At 42.9% G+C, this 25,027-nt stretch overlaps 1 protein-coding gene across 2 annotated transcripts in view; it reads right to left on the bottom strand.

Moving 5' to 3' along the window:
* PHEX (phosphate regulating endopeptidase X-linked) overlaps positions 1-22,996 on the bottom strand; it is a gene marked incomplete at both ends in the record, with an annotated part of 195,990 nt that extends 172,994 nt beyond the window's left edge. For both annotated transcript variants that reach the window (XM_079764383.1, XM_079764384.1), the window contains 3 exons: positions 9,605-9,766; positions 17,911-17,979; positions 22,879-22,996. In XM_079764383.1, the coding sequence (XP_079620509.1) occupies positions 9,605-9,766; positions 17,911-17,979; positions 22,879-22,996 (349 nt within the window). The remainder of the gene's footprint in view (positions 1-9,604; positions 9,767-17,910; positions 17,980-22,878) is intronic.
* Between the last annotated feature and the right edge of the window lie 2,031 nt (positions 22,997-25,027).

Raw genomic sequence — 25,027 nt, 5'->3', positions numbered from 1 at the left:
TAACATCTGTATTAAGAGAGAAAAATAACAATGAATTGCGATAACGAAGTGACAGCTAATAATATCAGAGTTTGTTGCCTCAGTTCATAATTCAAGAAAATGCTAAAGTTCCATCAAAGGTTAGTAAAAATAACGGTGCATTTTCCCCCATGTAAGTTCCTGAATTCTATCAAGAGCCCTCTTGAGTGGTTATGGGCCTGGGTTAAGGATCCCCTAGGGATGAGGAAAGAAAGGGGCATAGGTGTAATTGTTTTAATGGCATCTAGAGAGGATCTAGAGCAGCCTACGATGACACTCTTTCTTATTTTCCCTGATTCTCCTTTCCCCTTCTTTCTTTTTCTGTAGGAGTGATTTAAAACTCACATTCCCCAATGACTGTGTTGTCTGACCAATTGGATTATCAAGACCTTGCAGGATTCAAGGTAATGGCCATGGTCTGTCAATAAAAGTTAGGAAAACACACAAATACCATAACCTATTGTTTTCCGTCCTAGGCCTGCCATTTTCAGAACCAGCTGCCTTATTTACAGGTATGTGATACTTTTGCAAAAAAAAAAAAAAAAAAAAAAACAACTAGATCACAATATTTTCCTCTAGGAATGCTGTAAAGTTTTTTTTATAAATTCAAGTTACAATTTTTATTTGGCTTTGAAACTAACATTTCTTAAGCAACTATTATGTGCCAAGTGCTTTTAAAACATTAATTTAAGCCTCATGAAGTTAACAATAATAACAGATGCTAAGTATTGAACCCTATGCAGAAGATATTCAGCGCATCTCAGTCAATTCGTCCAGCAGTGTAACCAGAGAAGAAACTGAGGCGCACAGGGAAGTGGTTTGCCCACTGTCGCATATCCAGTAAATGGCAGAGCCCCAATTTTTTTTTCAGAGACTAAACTGGAACACCATTCGTTGAGTTCTGATTTCCCTTGTTGTAACTTGTACAAGACCATAGCACCAGGGAGTCTTGGAGCCCCGGGAGGACTCTAAACTGGCTCACTGTCCTCCCTTCCTGAGGCCTAGAACACAAACGGAGAACAACTAACAATTACCCTTCCCCTCCTGTCAGGGCCAAGCTCTGGTTATATCTCAGGACTTCTCTGGGAGAGCATGCAGAATCCCAGGCACAGGAGGAGGGGGAGGAAAAGGAGATGAGAAAACCACTTCTCCCCACCCAGCCAACCAGCCACTCCACCTCAGCACCCAGCCACACGGAGTGCATGATCATTCTCTCCTTTCTTCAACAAGTATTAATCAGTGCCAACTATGTGCCAGCTGCTAGGCTGTGTCCTGGATCACAGTGAAGCCAAAATGGACAAGATTCTGGCTCTCAGGAAATTTACCCTCTGCAGGGCGGTGGGGTGGGGAGTGGGAAAGGATGACACGCATAAGAGAGAAGAACATGGAACAAGTAAGCAAGTACAGAAACAAGATAATTTCAGATGGTTATAAATGCCACAAAGGACATTTATAGGTAACAGGATTCAGAGGGACTGGATAGGAGTAGGGGATTATTTTTAATCAAGATGTTCTCTGCCCTAACCAGTTTGGCTCAGTGGATAGAGCATCGGCCTGCAGACTGAGAGGTCCCAGGTTCGATTCCGGTCAAGGGCATTGTACCTTGGTTTTGGGCACATCCCCAGTAGGGGGTGTGCAGGAGGTAGCTGATTGATGTTTCTCTCTCATCTGATGTTTCTAACTCTCTATCCCTCCCCCTTCCTCTCTATAAAATAAAATCAATAAAATATACTTTTTTTTAAAAGATGTTCTCTGACCCTTCTTATTACTGAAATAAATTTGAATCCTTCCAAGATAACTCACCTTTCTAATGACCTCTTCAGGGCTCTAGAGCAGCACTGTCTCATAGAAATATTATCTGAGCCACATATGTAATTTTTAATTTTCTTGTAGCTGCACTTAAATAAGCAAGAAAGGTGAGATTATATGTAATAATATATTTTATTTAACTCACAAGATCTTAAAATAGTATCATTTTAATATGTAATTATAAAATAATCAGATATTTCACATATTTTTAAACAAAGTCTTTGAAATTTGATATGTATTTTACACTCACAGCATATCTCAATTCCAACCAGCCATATTTCAAGTGCTCAAAGCCACATGTGGCTAGTGGTTACCATAAGTGAACAGTGCAGCACTAGAACCTTGATTACCATATCTATTGAAACATGTTGTGATATGCTGATTTTTCATTTCCACAAGGACAATCTTGGAAGCCTTATTAATCTCTGCACTTCTGTAGCCTCCTGTGTCTAACATGATACCTCTTGCTAGATGTGAATGAGAAAGTGTACATTCTGGTTGCTATTGGCAATAATCTTACAACCAAACAGACTTAGGAGCATGAGATGGTGGACATCAGAATAGAGAAAGAAAGGAATGTGATCCTTAATGACATAGTTCAGCTGCTGGATCAACCCTTACCTAAAGTCCACTAGACATTTTGGTTACATAAGTCAGCAAATTTTTCTTACTGTTTAAGCCAGTTTGAGTAGGCGTTTTTGTCCTTTGTGACTGAAAGCAATTGGTGCCAGGAAGAAAGTAAATGCTCAGTAAATAATCTTTAGTCCACAAATTAATTAATATGGTCACAATGCTGTGCATTTCTATCTATTTAAAGTGAATGCATTCCCCCCAAGTTAAAGAGCATGCTCGGAATGGATGCAATGAATAGATCTGGTTCTAATCAAGCACAACCAACTTATTTATAATATTAACCATTATGACAGAAGAGCTATATAAAATCCATCTGGCTAAGATCAGATCTTAAAATCAAATGCTTGGAGCATATAAGTCAAAAACACACAAGAAGAAAACCTAAAATGCCAACTGCAAAAACTACTAGAACGCAAGCTTTTACACATGGTAGCCATTCTCATGGCCTCTTTACTTCCTTCAGCCAGTAGAAAGAGAACATATCTTAAAGCTACATGAACATTCTTCACAGTCTTCAGGAAGAAATTCATTTCTATATTTGAAGTGAGTATCTCCTAACAGGAAATTTCTACACTTTTAAAATTTGACAACTTCTTTCCCCTTCCTCACACTCCATGCATCCCCAAACCCACCCAAACTCAAATGGTGTATGAAAGATTAGGAAAAATGTAAACAACAACAAAAATCTTTCCAAGTAAAATCATTTCATTTGACATTCTGAAAGTCCTCTATACAGGCCCAAATCTTCATGCAGGACCCCCCTCTGGGCATACAAGAGTGATGGTGACATGTGTATAATCTAGCAATCTTTGCTTCCTGTGTGGCCACATGGAAAAGAGCCAGCATGGTCAGAAAAATGGAAATCTTCTCTGAGTGGGCACACCCAGTCTACATAGCAGATTCACTGAGGCTTACAGGGCCTGAGTTTTCACCAGGAATAAAAAGCCCACCACAATGGCCCCACCGCATCCCCATCTTGATTTTTGCAGTCTGATATCATTTATTTCAAAAAACTTAATGATATCAAGGCTCAGATTGGTATATCATTACATTATGTTCCCAGTATGAGGAAAATGCCACCGTTAACTGTATCTTCAATAATCTGATCTTCCTAATTATCCAAATCACTTTACTGGAGCTGAACTGAAGTTTTCTCTTATCTGTAAAAGTTGGTTTGGCTAGGATTATTTGTAGGGGAAAAAAGATTATAGAGGGTTATTTAATTATGAGAATCATTTGGATCTCAACCAGCAAGTATTTACAAATAAATAACTGATCTATGAATCACAATCATCTTTCTCTGCTCATTAATGCATAGACCCTGCTTCGCTTTATTGTTCCACTGATGCTGTCTGTGCTTGAACATAATAATATACTGCATTTCTTTACAAAATATTGGCAAAGATTGTTATTCCATAATAGAGATGAGCTGGCCCTACCTTGAGTCATCTGTCTTCTGTTTGACACAAGTGTTCTATCTCACTCATTGCCTCATGTTTCATAAGTGCTCATTTGCAACATTTTCATCTGCTCGTTCATAAGCAATGCGTGCTGTGTCATCTCCATGGTCACATAAAGACAAATTTGGGAGGTTTTGTAGGAAGGAAATTTTAAGACATTTAAACACATGACTATATTCAGCCTTTTTTAAATAAAATCCTGCTTCTTGAAGAGAACAAGAAATTATTTTATTTTCCAAGTAGAAATCTGAGTCTTATACGCCATTTAAAGAAAAAATTCACAAAGCCAGGTTGCTGACTTCAATAGAGGGCAATTTTTCATCAGCCAGGTCTGTCAAATCCATTTTATTTCACAAATTGGATAGCCATATCTGTGTGTTCTCTATCAGACATAAGAAAATGGTTTTCTTTTGATTGGTAGTATTGCATTTTATTTTTGGATATTCTCTTTATCGAGGGTGAGGAAAAATATCTAGACAGTATTCATGTTTTTGAAAGCACATGATATTTACAAAGGATAAGACCAGAATAATACTTAAGGGTTTCATAGACATTACTTTGTGAGACTCAGAACTATCTTTGAGATAAAACTGAGGAGCAAAGGACAAATATTTATTGAGGGCCTGCTATATGAAAGTAACTGGACTGGATAATTTATATGGGTCATCTCCTTTAGTCCTCACAAACCCCATGAATTGGGTATTGTTATCTCTACTTGAAAGATAAGAAAACTTGAGCTAGCTGAGATAAGTAATTGACCAAAAGTGACACAGAAAAGAAATGAAAGGGAACCAGGATTCAAATCCAGCTCTGTGGCTTCAAAACTCATGCTCTGAGTAGCTTACAGTAGAGGGGAAAAAAAATCTGTAAACAACCTAAGTGGCATCATAGGAATTGCTTAATCAGGGGTGGGAAATGTCCAGACTGTGGGCCATATAAGGCCTGCAAAATCATTTAGTCTGGTCCTGCCAAGGCATTAGGGATGAGCTAATTAAATATTTGACCAAATATAGCAGGTTAATTTTTGCATAGCCCATGAATGATGTTATAAATATCCAATGGCCCCTGGCAGAAAAATGGTTCCCCACCCCTGGCTTAAATAAACTGTAATCCTATATAATAAAAGGCTAATATGCAAATCAACAGAACAGCGGAACGACTGGTTGCTATGACGCACACTGACCACCAGGGGGCAGACGCTCAACGTAGAAGCTGCCCCCTGGTGGTCAGTGCGCTCCCACAGGGGGAGTGCTGCTCAGCCAGAAGCCAGGCTCACAGCTGGTGAGCACAGCGGAGGTGGTGGGAGCCTCTCCAGGGAATGGGCCAAAGCCGTCAGTCAGACATCCCCCAAGGGCTCTCGAACTGCCAAAGGGCACAGGCTGGGCTGAGGCACACCCTCCCCCAAGTGCACAGAATTTTGTGCACCGGGCGTCTAGTGTATGCATAAAAAGCAATCATGGCAAATGATGCTATAGATCTATTTTTATTGACATGAAAAGATGTTAACATGTAAACATCAAGTAAAAAGAGCAGATTATAAAAAGAGAACATATTATATGATTCCTTTTAAGTTACACATATAATATTATATGTATATTTGCAGTTAAAAAATTATAGCTAGCTCGCCGAAACCAGTTTGGCTCAGTGGATAGAGCGTCAGCCTGTGGACTCAAGGGTCCCAGGTTCGATTCTGGTCAAGGGCATGTACCTTGGTTGCGGGCACATCCCCAGTAGGGGGTGTGCAAGAGGCAGCTGATCGATGTTTCTAACTCTCTATCCCTCTCTCTTCCTCTCTGTAAAAAATCAATAAAATATATTTAAAAAAACATTATAGCTAGGTGATGGGATTTTAAGTATGTTTCTTCTTGTTATTCATTTATAATTGGTATACAATGAGCTTCTATTGCCTGGATGCTTGGATGAATGGGCAGATACAGTGAGAAATATGTAGATACATAGATATAGAATATATAAAGAGATATAGATAGAATTTAAAGATCTAGTGTTTAAAAACATAAGATTGCACGCACATCTGATATTTGAAAAGCTCTATTATACACTTTAAGAATACTCATGTGCAACATACTTGCAAGAGTTCAGAAAAATATATCTATAAGTCTATCTGTATATCAATATCTATACATTTATAGATATATTTTCTCACTATATATAAATGCACTGATATAAACAGTGAATAAAATAATATCTACACATTTATAAAGACAATGACAGAATATTATGATAAAGCAAATACAGCAAAATGGTAGCAATCAGGGAATCTGGGTGAAGAGTATATTGGAGTTCCTTGTGCTATTCTTTCAACTTTTCTGTAAATGTGAATTACCTCACAGTTTAAAAGTTTAAAAAAGTAATACACATTTTATATTTCAAACACATGGTCTGGTACAAGATTATACCAATTTAAAAAGAGACACTACTCCACCATTTGATCTCCTTATTGGCACTTGAAACAAGAGCCTGTGATCAATTTTTTAATTCACCCTTTACAGTGCTTGTCACAGAATAACTTGCGATTTATTTGGTTGTCTTCCCCAGAGCATAGAAATATATGGGAAGCCTCCCATTTTGTTTCACAAGGCCAGCACAATTTTAATAACAGAATTTGACAAACCTAGCACACAAAAATCCATGGACCAACATGAATCATAAATATAGACACACATGTAGAAAACAAATACTAGCTTATTCAAGTCTAGTAATTCCTTAAAAGAAAACAATAAATCATTCATAGATAGGGTTCATTTCAAGATTATAAAGTAAGGTCAACATGAGAAAATCTAGAGAATTTAAGAGATATTTCATCTGACTTTCTTGATAAATAGTGAAGAGAGGTTTTTCTTTAGCAACTCCTTTTTGTAAACTAGGAATAATAGAACACAATAAAGACTATCTATTACAAAGAAAAATATATTTGAGGGAGAATACTAGAGACATTACTACCCAAGCTAGGAATAAGAAAAATATACCCATTGTCATTGCTATTATTCAACTCTGTTCTGGAGGCTCTAGCCAACATAGTAAAAGGAAATTATAATTACTTCTTAATTTTATGATAACCTCTCTAAAAATTCCCAAAGAAGCCACAAAAAACGATTAATTAATAAGACAGTTTTAATCAGGTCCAATACAGTATATCAAAGCTTTATGCCAGACATCGCAAGTTAGCAAACTTTTTCCACAAGGGTCAGAGAGAAAATATTTTAGGGTTTGAAGGCCATATGGTCTCTGCAGCAACTATTCAACTCAGTCATGCAAAAGCAGCCATAGATAATACAGAAATGAATGGATGCATCTGTCTTCCAATAAAACTTTATTTACAAAAACAGGCAGTGGGCCGGATCTGGCCCACTGGCCACAGTTTGCTGACCCCTACTTTATACCACACAAATAAAAGTCGATGGAGAAAAGTTATGTCAAACAGCAAAATAATATGTAAAGACCTAGAAATTACTTTCTAAAGGGCGATTCAACTATATGAATCAAAAATTAAACTATGAATACTCTTTCAACATAACAAGTCCATTTCTGGGAATTTATACTAAAGATATACTTAGGGAAGGACATAAAGATATGTACATATGGATATTTATTATAGTGTTATTTGTAATAAGAAAAAATATCTCTGGCATAATCCATGTCTATGAAAATATATCATTTTTAAAGGTGACAGAACAGTATGCATATCAGCTAATTTTTAAGTATATGGGTGTGTGATGGTTATGCATATGTAATCACACATGAAAAAAAAAATCCTGGAAAGATATATAACCAACTAGTGGCCTGGTGCACAAAATTCGTGCAGGGGAGGGGGGTGTCCCTCAGCCTGGCCTGCAGCCTCTCCAATTTGGGACCCCTTGGGGGATGTCCGACTGCCAGTTTAGGCCCAATCCCGCAGGGGTCGGACATCCCTCTCACAATCTGGGACCTCTGGCTCCTAACTGTTCGCCTGCCTGCCAGCCTGATCTCCCCCTAACCACTCCCCTGCCGGCCTGATTGACACCTACCTGCTCCCCTGCTGGCCTGATCACCTCTAACTGCTCTCCCCTGCCAGACCGATCACCCCCAACTGCCCTCCACTGCCAGCCCCATCACCCACAACTGCCCTCCCCTGCCAGCCGGATCACCCACAACTGCCCTCCCCTGCCGCGACCTGCCTCTTCTGCCGGGACCCGCCTCCTCCACGTGAGGCGGTGGAGATGTTGGGACCGGCCTCCTCCAAGCCACGTGGAGCCATAGGACCCCCAGGACCCCCAGGCCTCACTGCGTGGAGCAACCACTGGGCCCCACCTCCACTGTGTGCACAGCCATCTTGTGGCAGCCATCTCATGGCGGCCATCTTGTGATGACGTCACACGTGAGGGCCACCTAGGCTTTTATTAGTATAGACAGTATGGGAATTTCAACTGTTGGGTTGGGGTAAACCTCTGACATTCTTGAAAAATTCTCATTTATAATTTATGATGACTAAGTTTGGGTCTCTTAGTAGAAAATGTAAGTTCATATAATTTATTTTTTAATCTTTATTGTTGAAAGTATTACATAGGTCCTCCTTTTCCCCCCTTAAACCTCTTCCAGCCTGCTCCCGTCCTCCCCTCCAGACCCTCACCACCCTATTGTCTGTATCAACACGTTATGCATATATGCATACAAGTTCATTGGTTGACCTCTTCCTACACACCCTCCCCTGCCTACATGATTTATATCTAGTGACATTTAAGCACGTTTTCCCTTACAATTGACAACAGTTATTTATTTTGCCATGTTTTGGTTATAGTATATCTATAAATTGATACATATTTGATTTTCATGTATTTAAAATCTTGGAAAAAAGGAGTTGGGGAAGAAAGAAAAATAATTATCTCTGTAAGTGCTCAGAAATTCTTTATAGGTGTAAATGAACGCAAGTTATATGGCATAACTGTTACCACAAAGAGGAAAAAAAACATTATTTTTGCCTTCTCAAAACACTGAACTTATCTGGCTTTGAAATCTAGCAATTTCCCTCCTGAAGTGGCGGTCTCCAATAGCTCAGAATAAAAATTAGATCCACTGCAAACAGAAGATCCTCTGGTAAAAGACATTTTCAACTTTTGAAGGGTGTGTGCACACACACCTATGTGAGTATGTGTATGTACGCACATGTAAGTATGTGTGTGTGATCTTGTCGTTGCTAGAGAGGCCATGGGAGAAAAGACAGTCTCCCCAGAGCCAAGTTAGAAGTTAACAGGAACAATATGACAAACACAAGGTCATCCAGAGTTCTCAAAAGTGATGTCAAAAAACTATGAGGTGTTAAGTATATTTTGTAAGCCATAAAAATCTAGGACACAATGAGCAAGTGATAAAGTTTGCTCTGAACACAACAGACAAATAAATACATTGATATAACATGGTTTGCATTAACTATTCCTTTGTTCCCAGTCTCAATCAGATGCTATTTGTCCTTTAACAGCAGAAATTACTACTGTGAAACATGAACATAATGACTTAAGCTTGTGTTGAGAACAGGGAGACTGGAATTCCACAACTTTCCTTTCCATCTTCCATTTTTAAAAATCTGGAACATGAATTCAGTATAGCTAAAAAGTGAATAATGAAATTATGTTTTTCTTGTCAAATACTGATCTCTGTAAAGTGTATCACCATCCCCAGTAGAAACTTACCCTTCAACTTGAGGTCCACATTATGTCTCAGCCAAGGATAAACCCCGTAGCTTGGCATGTCTTCAGGAATTGGATTGCTGTTTATCCAGCCATCACAAGCAAACCGGAAGAAATTATCACAAGGGTCCACAGATGGATTTACTTTACTCAAGATGGCAGCAGCTATTTAAAAAGAAAATCATAGGGTTAATGAAAATCACTGAATGTTGTGTATTGGCCTCTTCCAAATTAAACAATGATTTCCTATCAACCAGTTCCCAAGCCTTAGCTTTTACATTTCCCCTTATATGACTCCCTGAATCAACTGCACCATACCAAATTACTGCATTCAGTGTGTGGGTCGAAAGTTTCGTATTACTGTTATAGGGTTTTGCAGGAACACTCCTAATAATCTGTGGGACACAGGACAGGCATACAGATGGAGTATATGCTAAATTGCTTGCAAAGATGCTTGGGACATTTCCTTCCGGCCCGCTCATCCTTCTGCAAGGTGACTTTGCCACTCTTCCTATCAAGCAGTAGGATCCATTTCTCCTGCCTTGAACCTGGGCTGGCCTTATGACTTGCTTTGACCAATAGAATGTGGCAGAGTAACTTTCCATGAATTTATAAGCTAGGTCTTAAGAAGCCCTGCATATTGCATGTGAACTCTCTTTGAATGGAGCCCTGAGACTGTCCTTTGAAGAAGCCTCCTGGAGAAGGTGAGACCACATGGAGAAGAACCAAGCCAGCACCAACTGCCAGATATGTGACTGAGGCCATCGTGCACCTTCTAGGTCACGTGACCCTTCAGGAGAATGCAACTTTATGAATGAGCCTAGGCCAATGGTTCTCAACCTTCCTAATGCCGCAACCCTTTAATACAGTTCCTCATGTTGTGGTGACCCCCAACCATAAAATTATTTTCGTTGCCACTTCATAACTGTAATTTTGCTCCTGTTAATGAATCGTAATGTAAATATCTGTGTTTTCCGATGGTCTTAGGCTCTACAGCAGCCACAGGTTGAGAACCGCTAGCAGGGTCGCCTAAGACCATCAGAAAACACAGATATTTACATTATGATTCATAACAGTAGCAAAATTACAGTTACGAAGTAGCGACGAACATAACTTTATGGTTGGGGGTCACCACAACATGAGGAACTGTATTAAAGGGCTGTGGCATTAGGAAGGTTGAGAACCACTGGCCTAGGCAGGGTCAGTTGAGCAACCCTCACCAAACCCACAGAATCATGAAAAATATTAAGTCATTCTTATTCCAGGCCTCTAAAGTTGGTTTGTTACACAACAAAGGCTAATTGAAACAGAGGCCCACATGTTACATCTAAATATTTAAAATACTAGAGGCCAGATGCACGAAATTCATGTAAGGCGCTCCAACTCCACCACCACCGCGGCGGCCGCCTCTGTGGCTTCGTCCGGAAGGATGTCCAGTCTAATTAGCATATTATGCTTTTATTATTATAGATTATTATAGATATATTTACAATACACCTTCATAAAGACCTGGAAGGCCAGGTATGAATTTGAACCCTTTGGCATTCAGGGCAGCACTCAGAGTAATGAATCCCTCTTAAGAGACCAACACAGTCCCTGAAAGGAGGCTTGGGGCTATCTAGCAGTGAGCTCTGGGTTGTGCAAGGATGCTAAGTTGGCCCTTTAAGACTCCTTGGCTAGAGAGCAAGGCAAAGTGGACAATCTAGATGAGGGACCCAAGGCAGGGGCCTCTCTTACCCAGGTGTAGGAGCAGAACTGAGTATTTGTATAAGTTAACAGAAAAACAAAATAGACTGATGTATAATTTTTTTCCTCTTTCGTAAGCCCACACACAATTACATATGACATATAGTCGATAGGTAGGAAGTTTGTGCAAATGTAAATGTTTCCATGAGCTTTAAAAACAATCTTTCATTACAAAATGAGAAGGTTCCAATATTCCCAACATTGAATTCCAACTCTCTTCCAATTGTCATACAATTGCTGACTACCACTCTAGCACAGATATATCCACCAACCAATTTTTTTAAGACAGCTAATATTTTAATGACATTGGAAAGATGACATCCTGAGTAGTTTTCATACTCTCATTAATGCCAGAATACATTTCTGTTCAAAGTAATGAAAACCCAATGAGTTTTCAGCTAAATGTGAATAAATTGCCCCGAAAAGTATAATCTGCATACATTTAGATACACATGTTAGTTTGGCTACATGTGTGGTTCCTCCAGGTTTGAAAGTAAAGCTACGTATTTCTCTTGCCTAGACTTTCTATGAAAATTTCAAACAGCTTTTTGTCTTCAATAAAGTAAATAATATACAAACATCCTCATTTCTATAGGACTTCAAAATTCCTACCATTTTCAACCTCCCCCCCAAAAAAAGAACGAAACAAAAAAACTGATTGTCATTAATCCTATGGTTTACAAGTTTGATAAATTTTAAATTGGCTTAATATTTTCATCTTTCAGAATTCAGTTGTATCCAATTACATTTTTACTTACTGCTACTATATTATTATTATTTAACATTCAAATATGCTAGGACACACAAAATCTTCATTTCAGTTTCTATTTAGTTATACTGGCTGTGCAGCCACAGAATGAATCTTCTATGGGACACCTCAGGGTCACTGAACATACAAGTTTCAGTCCCACACAATATTTACACTCACACAAAGGAACCCCACACACACTTTTTTTTTATTGTTTTTTGCAAAAAGCCTTATTGTTTCCATTTGGTCCAATGCATGGGCGGGGGCTTCAGGGTGGTTAAAGGAATGGCTGGTAGTTTCGGGGAGAGGCTCAGGCAAAAGCCAGACCCCAGGGGCCTGCAGAGGGCCCCTCAGAGGCCTCTGGGCTCCACAGGCTCCTAGTCGTGCCTGAGGGTGAGCCTTTGGGAGAACGGGTACTGCCCAGCCCAGCCTGGGGGCCGCAGCCTGCGCAGGCGAGTCAGGCGGGGCCCATCTTCTGGAGGAGTTCCACCTGCTCACCCGGGAAGCGGTGCTCCCGGAAGTCACGGAGCTGAGGATCCGCACGTGCGCGGGCGGAACCAGGGCCTGCAGCTCCCAGAGGGCCTGGCCCAGGTTCCTCTCCGAGGCCATGGCGGCTTCCACGGGGCCTGGGTTTTGCCCCACTCACTGTGGGAGGCTCCAGCACGTCCCGGAGAGAATGCGGCCACCGCGCTGGCTTTACATCTTTAAGAGATGCTCAGCGCCCTCGAGCTTCTTTTCCACCAGCTCGTGAAAGAAGTGGCCAGAGGCTGGGAGAAGGGGCTCCCTGGGTCTGTTCCGTCCAAACACCGTTGAAGCAGAGACAGATCCGGGCCACCGAGGGCACTCTCACACATTTTTATTCACACAAGCACATTGCTTTCTGGATGCCTCCCAACCCTCAAATGTAGCCCTCCTCATCTCCTCAGTATTCTTGCAGGTACCTAGAAAAACTGCAAGGTCAGCTCCAAGCTCAGCCCTGATAGAAAGTGAAGGAATACATCACTCACTGAATTTGGAACTGAGCCCGGTGAATGGGGAAACTCTAGCTTCAGCCTCCCAATTCATCATTCACATTTCCCAGCTGGGCACAGAGCTGCATTTTGAGAAGGGGAACTGTGACTTCAAATTGCAAGGGACCATAGTTGTCAAGACACCAAAACTCCTTTCCCCCCACTCAGCTTCATGGAGAAAACCCAGAATCTTGTTTTAATGATAATATTATACATATATATACACATATATGTATATATATGATGATGATGAAGGAAATCTGTGCTATGTACTCTCTCAAGTCATCTATAATAATAAAAGCATAGCCAAGACCGGTTTGGCTCAGTGGATAGAGTGTCGGCCTGCAGACTGAAAGGTCCCAGGTTCGATTCCGGTCAAGGGCATGTACCTTGGTTGCGGGCACATCCCCAGTGGGGGTTGTGCAGGAGGCAGCTGATCGATGTTTCTCTCTCATCGATGTTTCTAACTCTCTATCCCTCTAAAAAATCAATAAAATATATTAAAAAATAATAATAATAATAAAAGCATAATATGCTAATTAGACCAGACAGCCAAACGAACAACTTTCCAGACGACCTTCTGGACGAAGCCGTGGTTGCGAGGGCCAAGCCCATTGCACGAATTTCATGCATCAGGCCTCTCAATATAAGGTGAATTGTTATGTGGTTTCCAGCTAATGTTTATGTAGTAGAGATGGAGGGACCACCCCATATACCAGGCTGAGTTTGTAAGTTTAATCAGGGCTCAAGAAAGAGGGGGAGAGTGGTGGTAGTAGTAATAATAATAATAAATATTAGGCATTTCCTCTGTGCCAGGAACTATGCTAGCCCTTTCCAGGCACTATGGCATCATCACAAACTCCAGAGCCAGACCACCTGGGTTTAAATGCCAGCAATACAATGCAGTAGCTATGTAACCTCAGGCAGGTTACTTAACCTTAGTTTCCTCATCTGTAAAATGGGACCATAATAACACCCCATAGGATTTTCAAGAGAATTAAATGAGTAAATATATGTCAAGTGTTTAGAACAGTGCCAGGGACACTGCCAAATAATACAGTTGCCAGGTAAAATATAAGATGCCTAGTGAAATTTGAATTTCAAATAAATGACTAATTCTATAGTATAAATTCATACCAATTGTTCTATGGGACATACTTCTGCAAAAAAAAAAAATTAGTGTTTGTATGTGTGCAATTCAAATTTAACTGAGCATCCTAAATGTGTCTGTAGCTAAATCTGGCAACCACACATATAAATTTTTAGTACTATAATTCCACAAACACTTATCTGAAACTTGAGGCCAGATGTTTCAGAGCTCATAGATTTTCACGTTTTAGAAAAGTAATACAGTGCATATACCACAGATTATATAACGCCTCCAGCAACATCTGGAATGGCACTCTTGAAACAAGCACATTAAAAATTCTATTGGGAATGTATACATATTCTCATAGGGGAAAACAAAGCCTAAAACAGCCTCCCATAAGTTAGGATCCAGTTTTGCCACCACAGGAGTTGAGATCAGGTCCAGTCTTGCCAACTGAGAATTACCATGCTCTCTGGGTTTGGGGTTAAGGATCTGGAATTGTGGACCTGGATTACTACCACCACAATCATTTTCTCCTATTCTCACTGGCACGATAAGTGAAAACTGTTATTCCCACTTTACAGATGGTGAAACTGAGACTTAGGGTGTCTATGTACTTAGCTCAAGATCATGTGGCTTTTAAGTGGCCACATTATGCTTTAAACCCAGGCCAGACTGTTTGCCCTTATCCACTATCGTTAACATACCCGTTACTTCATTCCTTCTTCCCTTGCATTCTTCTTCCACTTCTGATTTTGAAAGACCAATTAAATAGGAGGAAATAGAAAAGGTGAAGAGATTTATGGGGGAGACATCTTAGAAAAGGTTCGGAAGGCGAGCACTTCCTAGCGCGCTGCACCCACATACACACACGGCGCCCACATACGCACAAAGGCACAAAGCGCACGCACTCACAAGGTACCCATCGGCGTACGCACGCACACGCCGTCAGCGCACACAGACGCACGCACGCACACGGCACCTGTCGGCGCACGCAAACGCACGCACGCACATGGCACCCGTTGGCGCACGTAGACGCACGCACACGCATGCGGCACCCGCCAGCGTACGCAGACGCACACACGGCACCCGTCGGCATAAGCAGACGCACACGCACGCACACAGCACCCGTCGACGCACGCAGACGCACGTACGCACTCGGCACCCGTCGGCATAAGCAGACGCACGCAGACGGACGCACGCACACGGCACCCGTCAGTGTAAGCAGACGCACGCACGCACGGCACCCGTCTGCATACGCAGACACACGCACGCACATGGCACCCGTTGGCGTAAGCAGACGCACGCGCGCACACACACTCACGCAGACGGTACCCGTTGGCGCACGCAGGCGCACGCACGCACGTACACGGCACCTGTCAGCGTAAGCAGACGCACGCACACACGCACGCACGCAAATGGTACCCCCGTTGGCGCACACAGACGCACGCACGCACACGGCACCTGTCAGCGTAAGCAGACGCACGCGCGCACACACACGCACGCAAACGGTACCCGTTGGCGCACGCAAACACACGCACACGGCATCCGTCGGCGCACGCAGACGCACGCACGCACATGGCACCTGTCGGCGCACGCAAACGCACGCACGCACATGGAACCCGTTGGCGCACGTAGACGCACGCACACGCACGCGGCACCCGCCAGCGTACGCAGACGCACACACGGCACCCGTCGGCATAAGCAGACGCACACGCACACACACAGCACCCGTCGACGCACGCAGACGCACGTACGCACGTACGCGGCACCCGTCAGCGTACGCAGACGCACATAAGCAGACGCACGCAGACGGACGCACGCACACGGCACCCGTCAGTGTAAGCAGACGCACGCACGCTTGCACGGCACCCATCAGCATACGCAGACACACGCACGCACACGCCACCCGTTGGCGTAAGCAGACGCACGCGCGCACACACACTCACGCAGACGGTACCCGTTGGCGCACGCAGGCGCACACACGCACATACACGGCACCTGTCAGCGTAAGCAGATGCAGGCACACACGCACGCAAATGGTACCCGTTGGCGCACACAGACGCACGCACGCACACGGCACCTGTCAGCGTAAGCCGACGCACGTGCACACACACGCACGCAAACGGTACCCGTTGGCGCACGCAAACACACGCACACGGCACCTGTCGGCGCACACAGACGCACGCACGTACACGGCACCCGTTGGTGCACGTAGACGCACGCACACGCACGCGGCACCTGTCAGCGTACGCAGATGCACGCATGCACACGGCACCCATCAGCGTAAGCAGATGCACGTGCGCGCACACACACGCACGCACATGGTATCCGTTGACGCACGCACACGGTACCGTTGGCGCACGCAGACGCACACAGGCACACGGCACCCGTCAGCGTAAGCAGACGCACGCACGCACGCACACGGTACCCGTTGGCGCACGTAGACGCATGCACAGGCACGCGGCACCCGTCAGTGTACGCAGACGCACACACGCACATCCACGCACACGGCACCTGTCGGAGCACGCAGACGCATGCACGCACATGGCACCCGTCGACGCACAAGCACGCAGCACCCGTCAGCGTACACAGACGCACGCACACAACACCCGTCGGCGTACACACACGCACACGCATGCGCGCACCTGGCGTCCGCACACAGCATTGTCTGGTCCTTCCTTTGGCCACAATTCTGCAATGCGTACTCTGCAGACCCCTGTGCATAGTGGGGCTCATGTGCTTAACTTATCCTATGGCTTTCTCTTTCGAAAACACACTAGTGTCCCTGCCCACCTGAAAAATGGGGGTGGGGGCTGGAATCTGGGTCTTAACACTGCTTTATGGAGGGAGTCTAATAGCTGAGGCATCTGTAAGTACTCATCTTCACTTTAAGGAATTCACTGGTATACGGCCTGATCACGTCAAGTAAAATTTGACTTGTAATGTGGAATAGAACGACCCAAAGAGGGTCCAGGTAACAGTGGAAGCATGGCTTTGCGGAGGGTCCCTGTGTAGACGCAAGCAGGTCGGACCCACTGACCAGAAGATTCAGCAAGACTGCTTATAAGATAAATAGCAATCTATATCAAGTTGAGGCCATAGGAAGGTCAGTGGTCACAGTGTTTGGGCCTTAAAGAGAGGCCATTCAGCTTTCCAAGCCCCTTTCTGATTTCCTTATACAGGAATACCTTGGGGGATTCTTTATTGTTGTTTTTTCTTTGTTATTAAGTTCATTGGGGTGACACTGGTTAATAAGATTATATATCGTTTTCAAGTGTTTTATTGCGCTTTGCTTTATTGCTCTTCACAGGTGTTGCTTTTTTTTTTTTTTTTTTTTTTTTTTTTTTTTACAAACTGAAGGCAAGCCCCTCCACCCAGGCAAAAAAGATTACAACTCATTTTATTGCAATACTCCGTTTTATTGTGGTGGTCTGGAACCGAAATCGCCATATCTCTGTCTGCCTGCAATCACTTAGAATACTGCACAGCTGTTTTTTGTTGTTGTTGTTTTTTTCAAAGAAAAAGAAAACAGGAAACCTGCTCTCCACGACTTCACACCAAGATTTGAAAGTAAACTTAAAATTTCATCAAAATTGCATTTCATACTTTGCAAACCTCAAGCAAACAGGATACTAAAAATACCACCTGTTTTCTCTTCCACTCCCCAAGGTACCATAATTATAACTTGACACAGGATGGAAAACTGACTTACCAGCTTCGATGCATTCTGGCTTCAAGCAGTACTCCTGTTTAGCTTGGAGACGTAAGAAACCTTGACTCACTGAAAAAACAAGACCAAAATAAAGAAATGACTGCTTGAAGCAGATCACCATCAGGTAACCCACCATCAGGCACATATACAAGACTTTTGATATCAGTTCATCCTTCTCAGTATTGACACGGAACTAAAAAGTCCAGTTGGCTCAGTATCACAGAACCAGACTCTGGTTATTAGCTAAGTAACCTTGGTGAGACTCTTGGTTGCTCTGAAATTCAATTCTCTCAAACATAAGATGATTGGGCACAATTAGACCAGTGCTTCTCAGAATGGGGTCCCCTGAGCAGTGGCAACAGGATCACCTGGGAATTTGTTAGAAATGCAAATTACCAAGCCGTGCAGTCCTTCCGAATCAGAAACTCTGAGGTGGGGCCCAGCCATCTGCATTTTACCAAGGCCTCCAGGGGATTCTGATGCAGGCTCATGTTTAAGAACTACTGGGCTCGCCCTAACCGGTTTGGCTCAGTGGATGGAGCATCAGCCTGCGGACTGAAGGGTCCCAGGTTCGATTCCGATCAAGGGCATGTACCTTGGTTGCGGGGAACATCCCCAGTGGGGGGTGTGCAGCAGGCAGCTGATCGATGTTTCTCTCTCATCGATGTTTCTAGCTCTCTATCCCTCTCCCTTCCTCTCTGTAAAAAATCAATAAAACATTTTAAAAAAAAGAACTACTGGGCTAAAAAAAAAAAAAAAACTACTGGGCTAGAAGATCTCAAGTCTCTTCCATCTCCTATTATCTATTATTTAAGTCTCATAATTTTACTCTGTTGTTTACAACTATATTCTGGTTTTAGTGATGGGAAAATTGAAACATGTCATTTGGAACAAATCCTGAGTGGAAAGAGAAAGCTAGCATGTGTGGCATTTAGAGTTCTGGATCTTATCTAAACCATCCATATAGATGAGGCCCAAGGGGGAGGAAGGGAATATATATTGTATAAAACTCAATCATCTAGCAAGAGAGCCATTATTTGCCTGCTTTGTACCCCACAAACCCTCCTCCCTCCAGACCCAGCCTCACTACCGGACATGAAGCTCCATGGACCAAGCTTCCAACTACTTCCACCAAAACGAAGCGGAACAAAACCCCCCACAAGATGGAAGCAGCTTTCCACCAATAGCTCACTTTCCCCCATCTGGTGCAACATTATCTAAATGGATCTCTGCGGGAGTACAGAAGGGTACCCATTTGTAAACTCCAGGTAGCACCTGGGCACTAGCAGATGTGAGCTTAGATTTCAAAAATATTTTTGGTCGCCGAAGAACTTCTGGGGAATTCACTATCACTGGGCTCTGTGGGCGGAAATAAGGAGTCATTTGGGGAGATGCAAGTTGGTGGGGCGGGGGGGAGGCTCTTCGTGGCATCCTCAACTGAGCAGCAGAATCAGAAAGTGTGGCAGTATCTATATTTCTGCTAGAGATGGAATACCTGTACGTCACTTGCCAGCCTGTCAATCTGGTTTGTTTATTTACTTGCCTGTTTGTTTGTTTGTTTTCTGTTTTATTTATTAACCCGTATTCTGAGAGGAGCCAGCTTTTTCTTTGTTCATATCTCTGCTGCCATCCTCCAAACAGCCTTTTTACCTATTACACTGCAGATTCGATAAACTGCCTATGAAACAACTCAGGCCTGCTTTTAAGAAATGAAGTAGTGAAGCATAAAGATGCGTTTTGATTTCTTTAAAAAGCAAAAAAAAAAAAGTAGTTAGGTAAAAATATATCTGTGCAGTTTAAAAATTAGTACCAAATATTTCAATGTGCATGGGTGGTAGAACCATGGAGGAAATTTGCCCTTTAGTCTACTTCCGTATGTTTTCCAAATGTTCTTTAATGAGCATGTGTGTGTGTTTTTATAATGGAAAAATAAATTTATTGTAAATAATATTTCATGGTTCTGGACAATACCTTCTTGATACTAGCCTTGTTTTATTTTAAATATATTTTTATTGATTTCAGAGAGGAAGGGAGAGGGAGAGGGAGAGAGAAACATCAATGATGAGAGAAAATCATTGATTGGCTGCCTCCAGCATGCCCCACACTGGGGATTGAGCCCACCACCTGGGCATGTGCCCTGACCAGGAATCAAGCTGTGACCTGGTTCATAGGTCAATCCTCAACCACTGAGCCATGCTAGCCGGGCATATGACTGAGTTTGAACAGGCAGAAGAATATACCACAAAGTCAAACTAGAAGCATCTTGAAGAGGAGAGGACCTTAGCAAGAATATTGTCACAAATAGCATTGCCTGGCCCTAACCGGTTTGGCTCAGTGGATAGAGCATCGCCCTGTGGACTGAAGGGTCCCAGGTTCGATTCCGGTCAAGGGCATGTACCTTGGTTGTAGGCACATCCCCAGTGGGGGGTGTGCAGGAGGCAGCTGATGGGTGTTTCTCTCTCATTGATATTTCTAACTCTCTATCCCTCTCCCTTCCTCTCTGTAAAAAATCAATAAGATATATATTTTAAATTTTTTTAAAAAAAGAGCATTGCCTGACAGGTCCAAGAAGATTTCCAGACAAAGTCTTTGCTGGGTGCAGGGTGGAGGTGGGGGGCAGAGCCTGGGGAACTAGGAAGTGAAAAGGATAGGGGGGACAGAAGGAGTCTGAAATAGTGCAGAGATATTTGACAAAAATATAATTTACTTTTTAATTTGAGAGTGTAAATACATTTTAAAGCAAATGTCTCCGTCAGTATACATCCAAATGGATGTGGTCACCTGAAGCAATGCTTCTGAAACTTTAATTTGTAAAAATGCAGATTCTTGCCCTGGCCAATTTGGCTCAGTGGATAGAGCGTTGGCCTGTGGACTGAAAGGTCCCAGGTTCGATTCCTGTCAAGGGCATGTACCTTGGTTGCGGGCACATCCCCAGTAGGGGGAGTGCAGGAGGCAGCTGATCGATGTTTCTTGATGTTTCTAACTCTCTCTCCCTCTCCCTTCCTCTCTGTAAAAAATCAATAAAATATATTATTAAAAAATAATGCAGACCCTGAATCAGCAGGTCTGGGGTGGGTAGGGCCCAGGCTTGCAAGTGATGCCGATACTGTTGGTCCACAGACCACACTTTGAGAAGCAAAGGTGTAGAATGGCTGCACCCTTACTCTCTAACATCATTAGAGCTCCTCTTAGATTCCTGGTGAGAACCAGGTTATTGGGCACACTGGAAAGTTCTTTTTTTTTTCTATTAGATACAGAGCTCCTTATGGGTAAGGAGGTGTGTATATAATGGCTTGGTGAATTTTACTGTGCTCTAAAATCTTGAATGCTGATCCCAAAGAATCAAGTTCTCTCAAAGAACAAAGATCTGCTACCATCAAGAGTATTCCAGCCCTAACTTGTTTGGCTCAGTGGATAGAGCGTCGGCCTGCAGACTCAAGGGTCCCAGGTTCGATTCCAGTCAAGGGCATGTACCTTGGTTGCGGGCACATCCCCAGTAGGGGGTGTGCAGGAGGCAGCTGATTGATGTTTCTAACTCTCTCTCCCTCTCCCTTTCTCTCTGTAAAAAAATCAATAGAATATATTTTTTAAAAGAGTATTCCAACTAATATGCTTCAGCCTCAGAATGTAATCATAACAATGGAATTTCAAAAAAGTTTCAAGAGGCAGTAATATTAAAAAAAAAGTACATATTTTTACATAAACAATCATCATTTGGATTTTTAAGTTGGGAGTGTTTTCAAAACACAAATAGTCGAACTTTGTGGTCACTTCCTACACAGTGTGTCGTCCCTTGGCATGCCCATATCGTTTTTCCTCCAGTTTTGAATTTCAGGATAGGACACTTGCCTCAAACCCAAAAGCCAAGAGATCGCATAACAGTTTTCGAGAGCCACGAATTTGGTTGCAGGCGTAGGAGATTTAACTGTACCAGAAAACAGTCAAGCCACCTAATTCCCTAAATTTTCAGCCACAGAAAACATGGAAAGATGGTCTGCTCATTTTAGCAAAGTTTTCAACCACACAACCCTAACTCTTTTCAAGTTTAATTACTGGCTTTTCCCCTGCCAAAATAAACATGGCCTCCTGTATCCTGTATGTGCCAAGGAATGTTTCCAGGCATGCTCCATTTCAAGCTGCACCTAGAATCTGCTAAGTATAGAACTTGGTCCTATACAACTTTCAAGCTAATGAGATGGTATAGGCTGTATGAGAAAAATACAAAGGCTGATAGTCAAGGGTTCAGAATGCCTATTGTCTTTCCAATGTATTTCATTCTTTTTTATAGGAACATGTTTTTATCGTCATATATTCTCCCTGGAAACCTTATTCTCACCAGGAGTTAACATAATTCAATCCTAACACCTTTCAAATCTTGGAAGAAAACCTCTGTTTTCCTTCATATTATGTTTTAAATCTAATGGCAAGGTGGAGTTAAAATTTTATCCCACCAGGGTCACTGGATTGGAAAGGAAGAATATCATTTGGAGGTGCATTTATAAAAACTAATTCGTATTTTGTGAGTTAAATTTTATGAATTCATTCAGGCAAACATTGACAGAAATCAAATGGAAAGAAATTCCAGCATGGTTTTGATCACAGTGTAATTCTTTCCTCGCAAAATAAATGAAAGTGTCTGCCCGTGAATTCATAAACACTCATTTTGCTAAATGTAATGCAGAAAAACAATATTTGCCCCGTGCAACCGAATCCTCCAGCCACTCGGAAGCCACTTTATACCCACTTCACATCCTGGACTACGCACGGAGTCCTTGCGTGTATTTATTTATTCAGCCTCCTAAAGAAAAGGCTTCCACTATTTGCATATTTAATAGAAACTAAGGATGCACCATCTACCAACACAAGCACACAGCCCTCCACCTGCATCCTGATGAGTCCGACCGAATCAAGCACAAAGACATTTCCCTGCATTCGCCCAGCTCCCTGGCCTCCAGGGCCCCCACTTACCTAGAAAGAGGATGGTGCCCAGCACCAGGGTGCTACCGATGAACACCACCAGGGCGATCCGAGTGCCTTTGTTGGCCGATTTCCCAGTCTCCATGCTGCTCCCCGTTTCTGCTTCCATCGGGAGGGATGTGGAGGCCAGGCAAGAAGAGAGTCGCCGTTTGTGGTTTGTTGGCCGGTCTCAAGAGTCTGTTAGGTGTTGGCATCCAAAGTTCTCTTGCTCTTCTACAAATGGACAGCTGTAAAAGGTCCTATCAGGAAACAGCCCCTCACCACCCCTTCTCAAATAGTTCTTCACACAAATGAAGTAAAAGAAACCCAAAATATGGGTTGCCTCGGCTCTTCCCCCCTGACCAGACAAAATAAACAGTGGTTGCTTTATCTTGGTGTGCTCCCCCCCAGCAAAGTCCCTCTCAACCGATTATTTGGCAGGCTCTTCTCTCAGGCGTTCCGGGTGTACATGTTTTACTATGTTGCTGAACAGATGTTTTAGCTATTTAAATGTATAGTCACTTGGGGAGGAAAAACCAATTGTCTTTATCAAAACTGGATTCTCGTCAAATTCCCCCTGACCATGACAAGTTAGGTGGCAAGGATTCGCCGGACCCACTGCAAGATTGCAACAAATCACGTCATTCTTTGCGCAATAGTCATTCTGCTCGCCTGAATTGTCTTCATCAAAGATATGCTTTCAGGGAGCAAGTCCGTTTTTAAAGCCTTCTAAGAGTTCCTGGGATATCCTGGAGCATTTTATTTTGGGAACTTTGTGTATGACCACATGTGCCAAAAATCAGAGTCATAGTCCAGTGCAATGCAAAGTAGCAATTAAGACAACCTACAGAGGCTGATGGTTTGGACCGGAACATTTTTTTTTAAGGAGGAAGGAAAAGCACATCCTCTGTGTAGTGCTAAGAATTGTGCAAATGACAGGTAAGTTTTCAAATTAAGTATATTATGGTAAAAAAATTTTTTTTCTTGCATCGTTTGATGATAAGTGTCCCCCATGTATTTTTACTCTAGTCCCACGGAGGCAGTCATTGGTTACTATGTTTTTGTGTGTGATTTTTTAAAAAATATATTTTTATTGATTTCAGAGAGGAAGGGAGAGGGAGAGAGAGATAGAAACATCAATGATGAGAGAGAATCATCGATCGGCTGCCTCCTGCACGCCCCCAACTGGAATCGAACCCGGGACCCTTCAGTCCACAAGCCGATGTTCCATCCACTGAGCCAAACCAGCTAGGGCGGTTACTATGTTTTTATGTTTACATAAAGCACCCATTTCAGCAGATTCCCCAGGGTAAATTCAAAGGCAATTGGTTTCACTGGAAAGACTAATCAATGACTGGATATTTGGTTTCTTTGATTATGCTAACGTTATGAAAATCTGCTTTCTTCATGGGAAAGGGTAACCAATATTCCAATGCCATTGAAATGATATGCATTTTATGATCTGATTATGGGGGTGGGCAAGAGTAGGTCTACAGTTGTGTGTATACAAAACAGAATTTATTCTTGTATTACTTATTAGTGCACTATTTATTATTAATAATAACTACTTTTGCCCACCCCTGTATATAGATATCATTTTTTTCATTTTTAAATATATATTTATTGTTGCTAGTATTATAGTTATCTCCCATTTCCTCCTCTCCCCTCTCCTCCCAACCTATACTCACTGCCTCCCAGGTCTTTACTATCCTATTGCCCGTGTCCATGGGCTATGCATATCCTGTATAATAAAAGGCTAATATGCAAATCGACCAAATGGCAGAACGACCGGCCGCTATGACATGCACTGACCACCAGGGGGCAGATGCTCAATGCAGGAGCTGCCCCCTGTTGGTCAGTGCACTCCCACAGGGGGAGCGCCACTCAGCCAGAAGCCAGGCTCACGGCTGGCAAGCGCACCAGCAGTGGTGGAAGCCTCTCCCACCTACACAGCAGCACTAAGGATGTCTGACTGCTGGCTTAGAGTGGGCCTAAGCCGTCAGTTGGAAATCCCCCGAGGGCTCCTGGACTGTGAGAGGATGCAGGCTGGGCTGAGGGGAACCCCCCTCCCCCGAGTGCACGAATTTTGTGCACCGGGCCTCTAGTAAGTATATAAATTCTTTGGTTTATCTCTTCTTGTCCCCCCTAGATATCATTAATT

This window comes from Cnephaeus nilssonii (genome assembly GCF_951640355.1).
Source record: "Cnephaeus nilssonii genome assembly, chromosome: X".
Taxonomy (NCBI): Eukaryota; Metazoa; Chordata; class Mammalia; order Chiroptera; family Vespertilionidae; genus Cnephaeus; species Cnephaeus nilssonii.
This window is presented reverse-complemented; position numbering and strand designations above follow the sequence as displayed.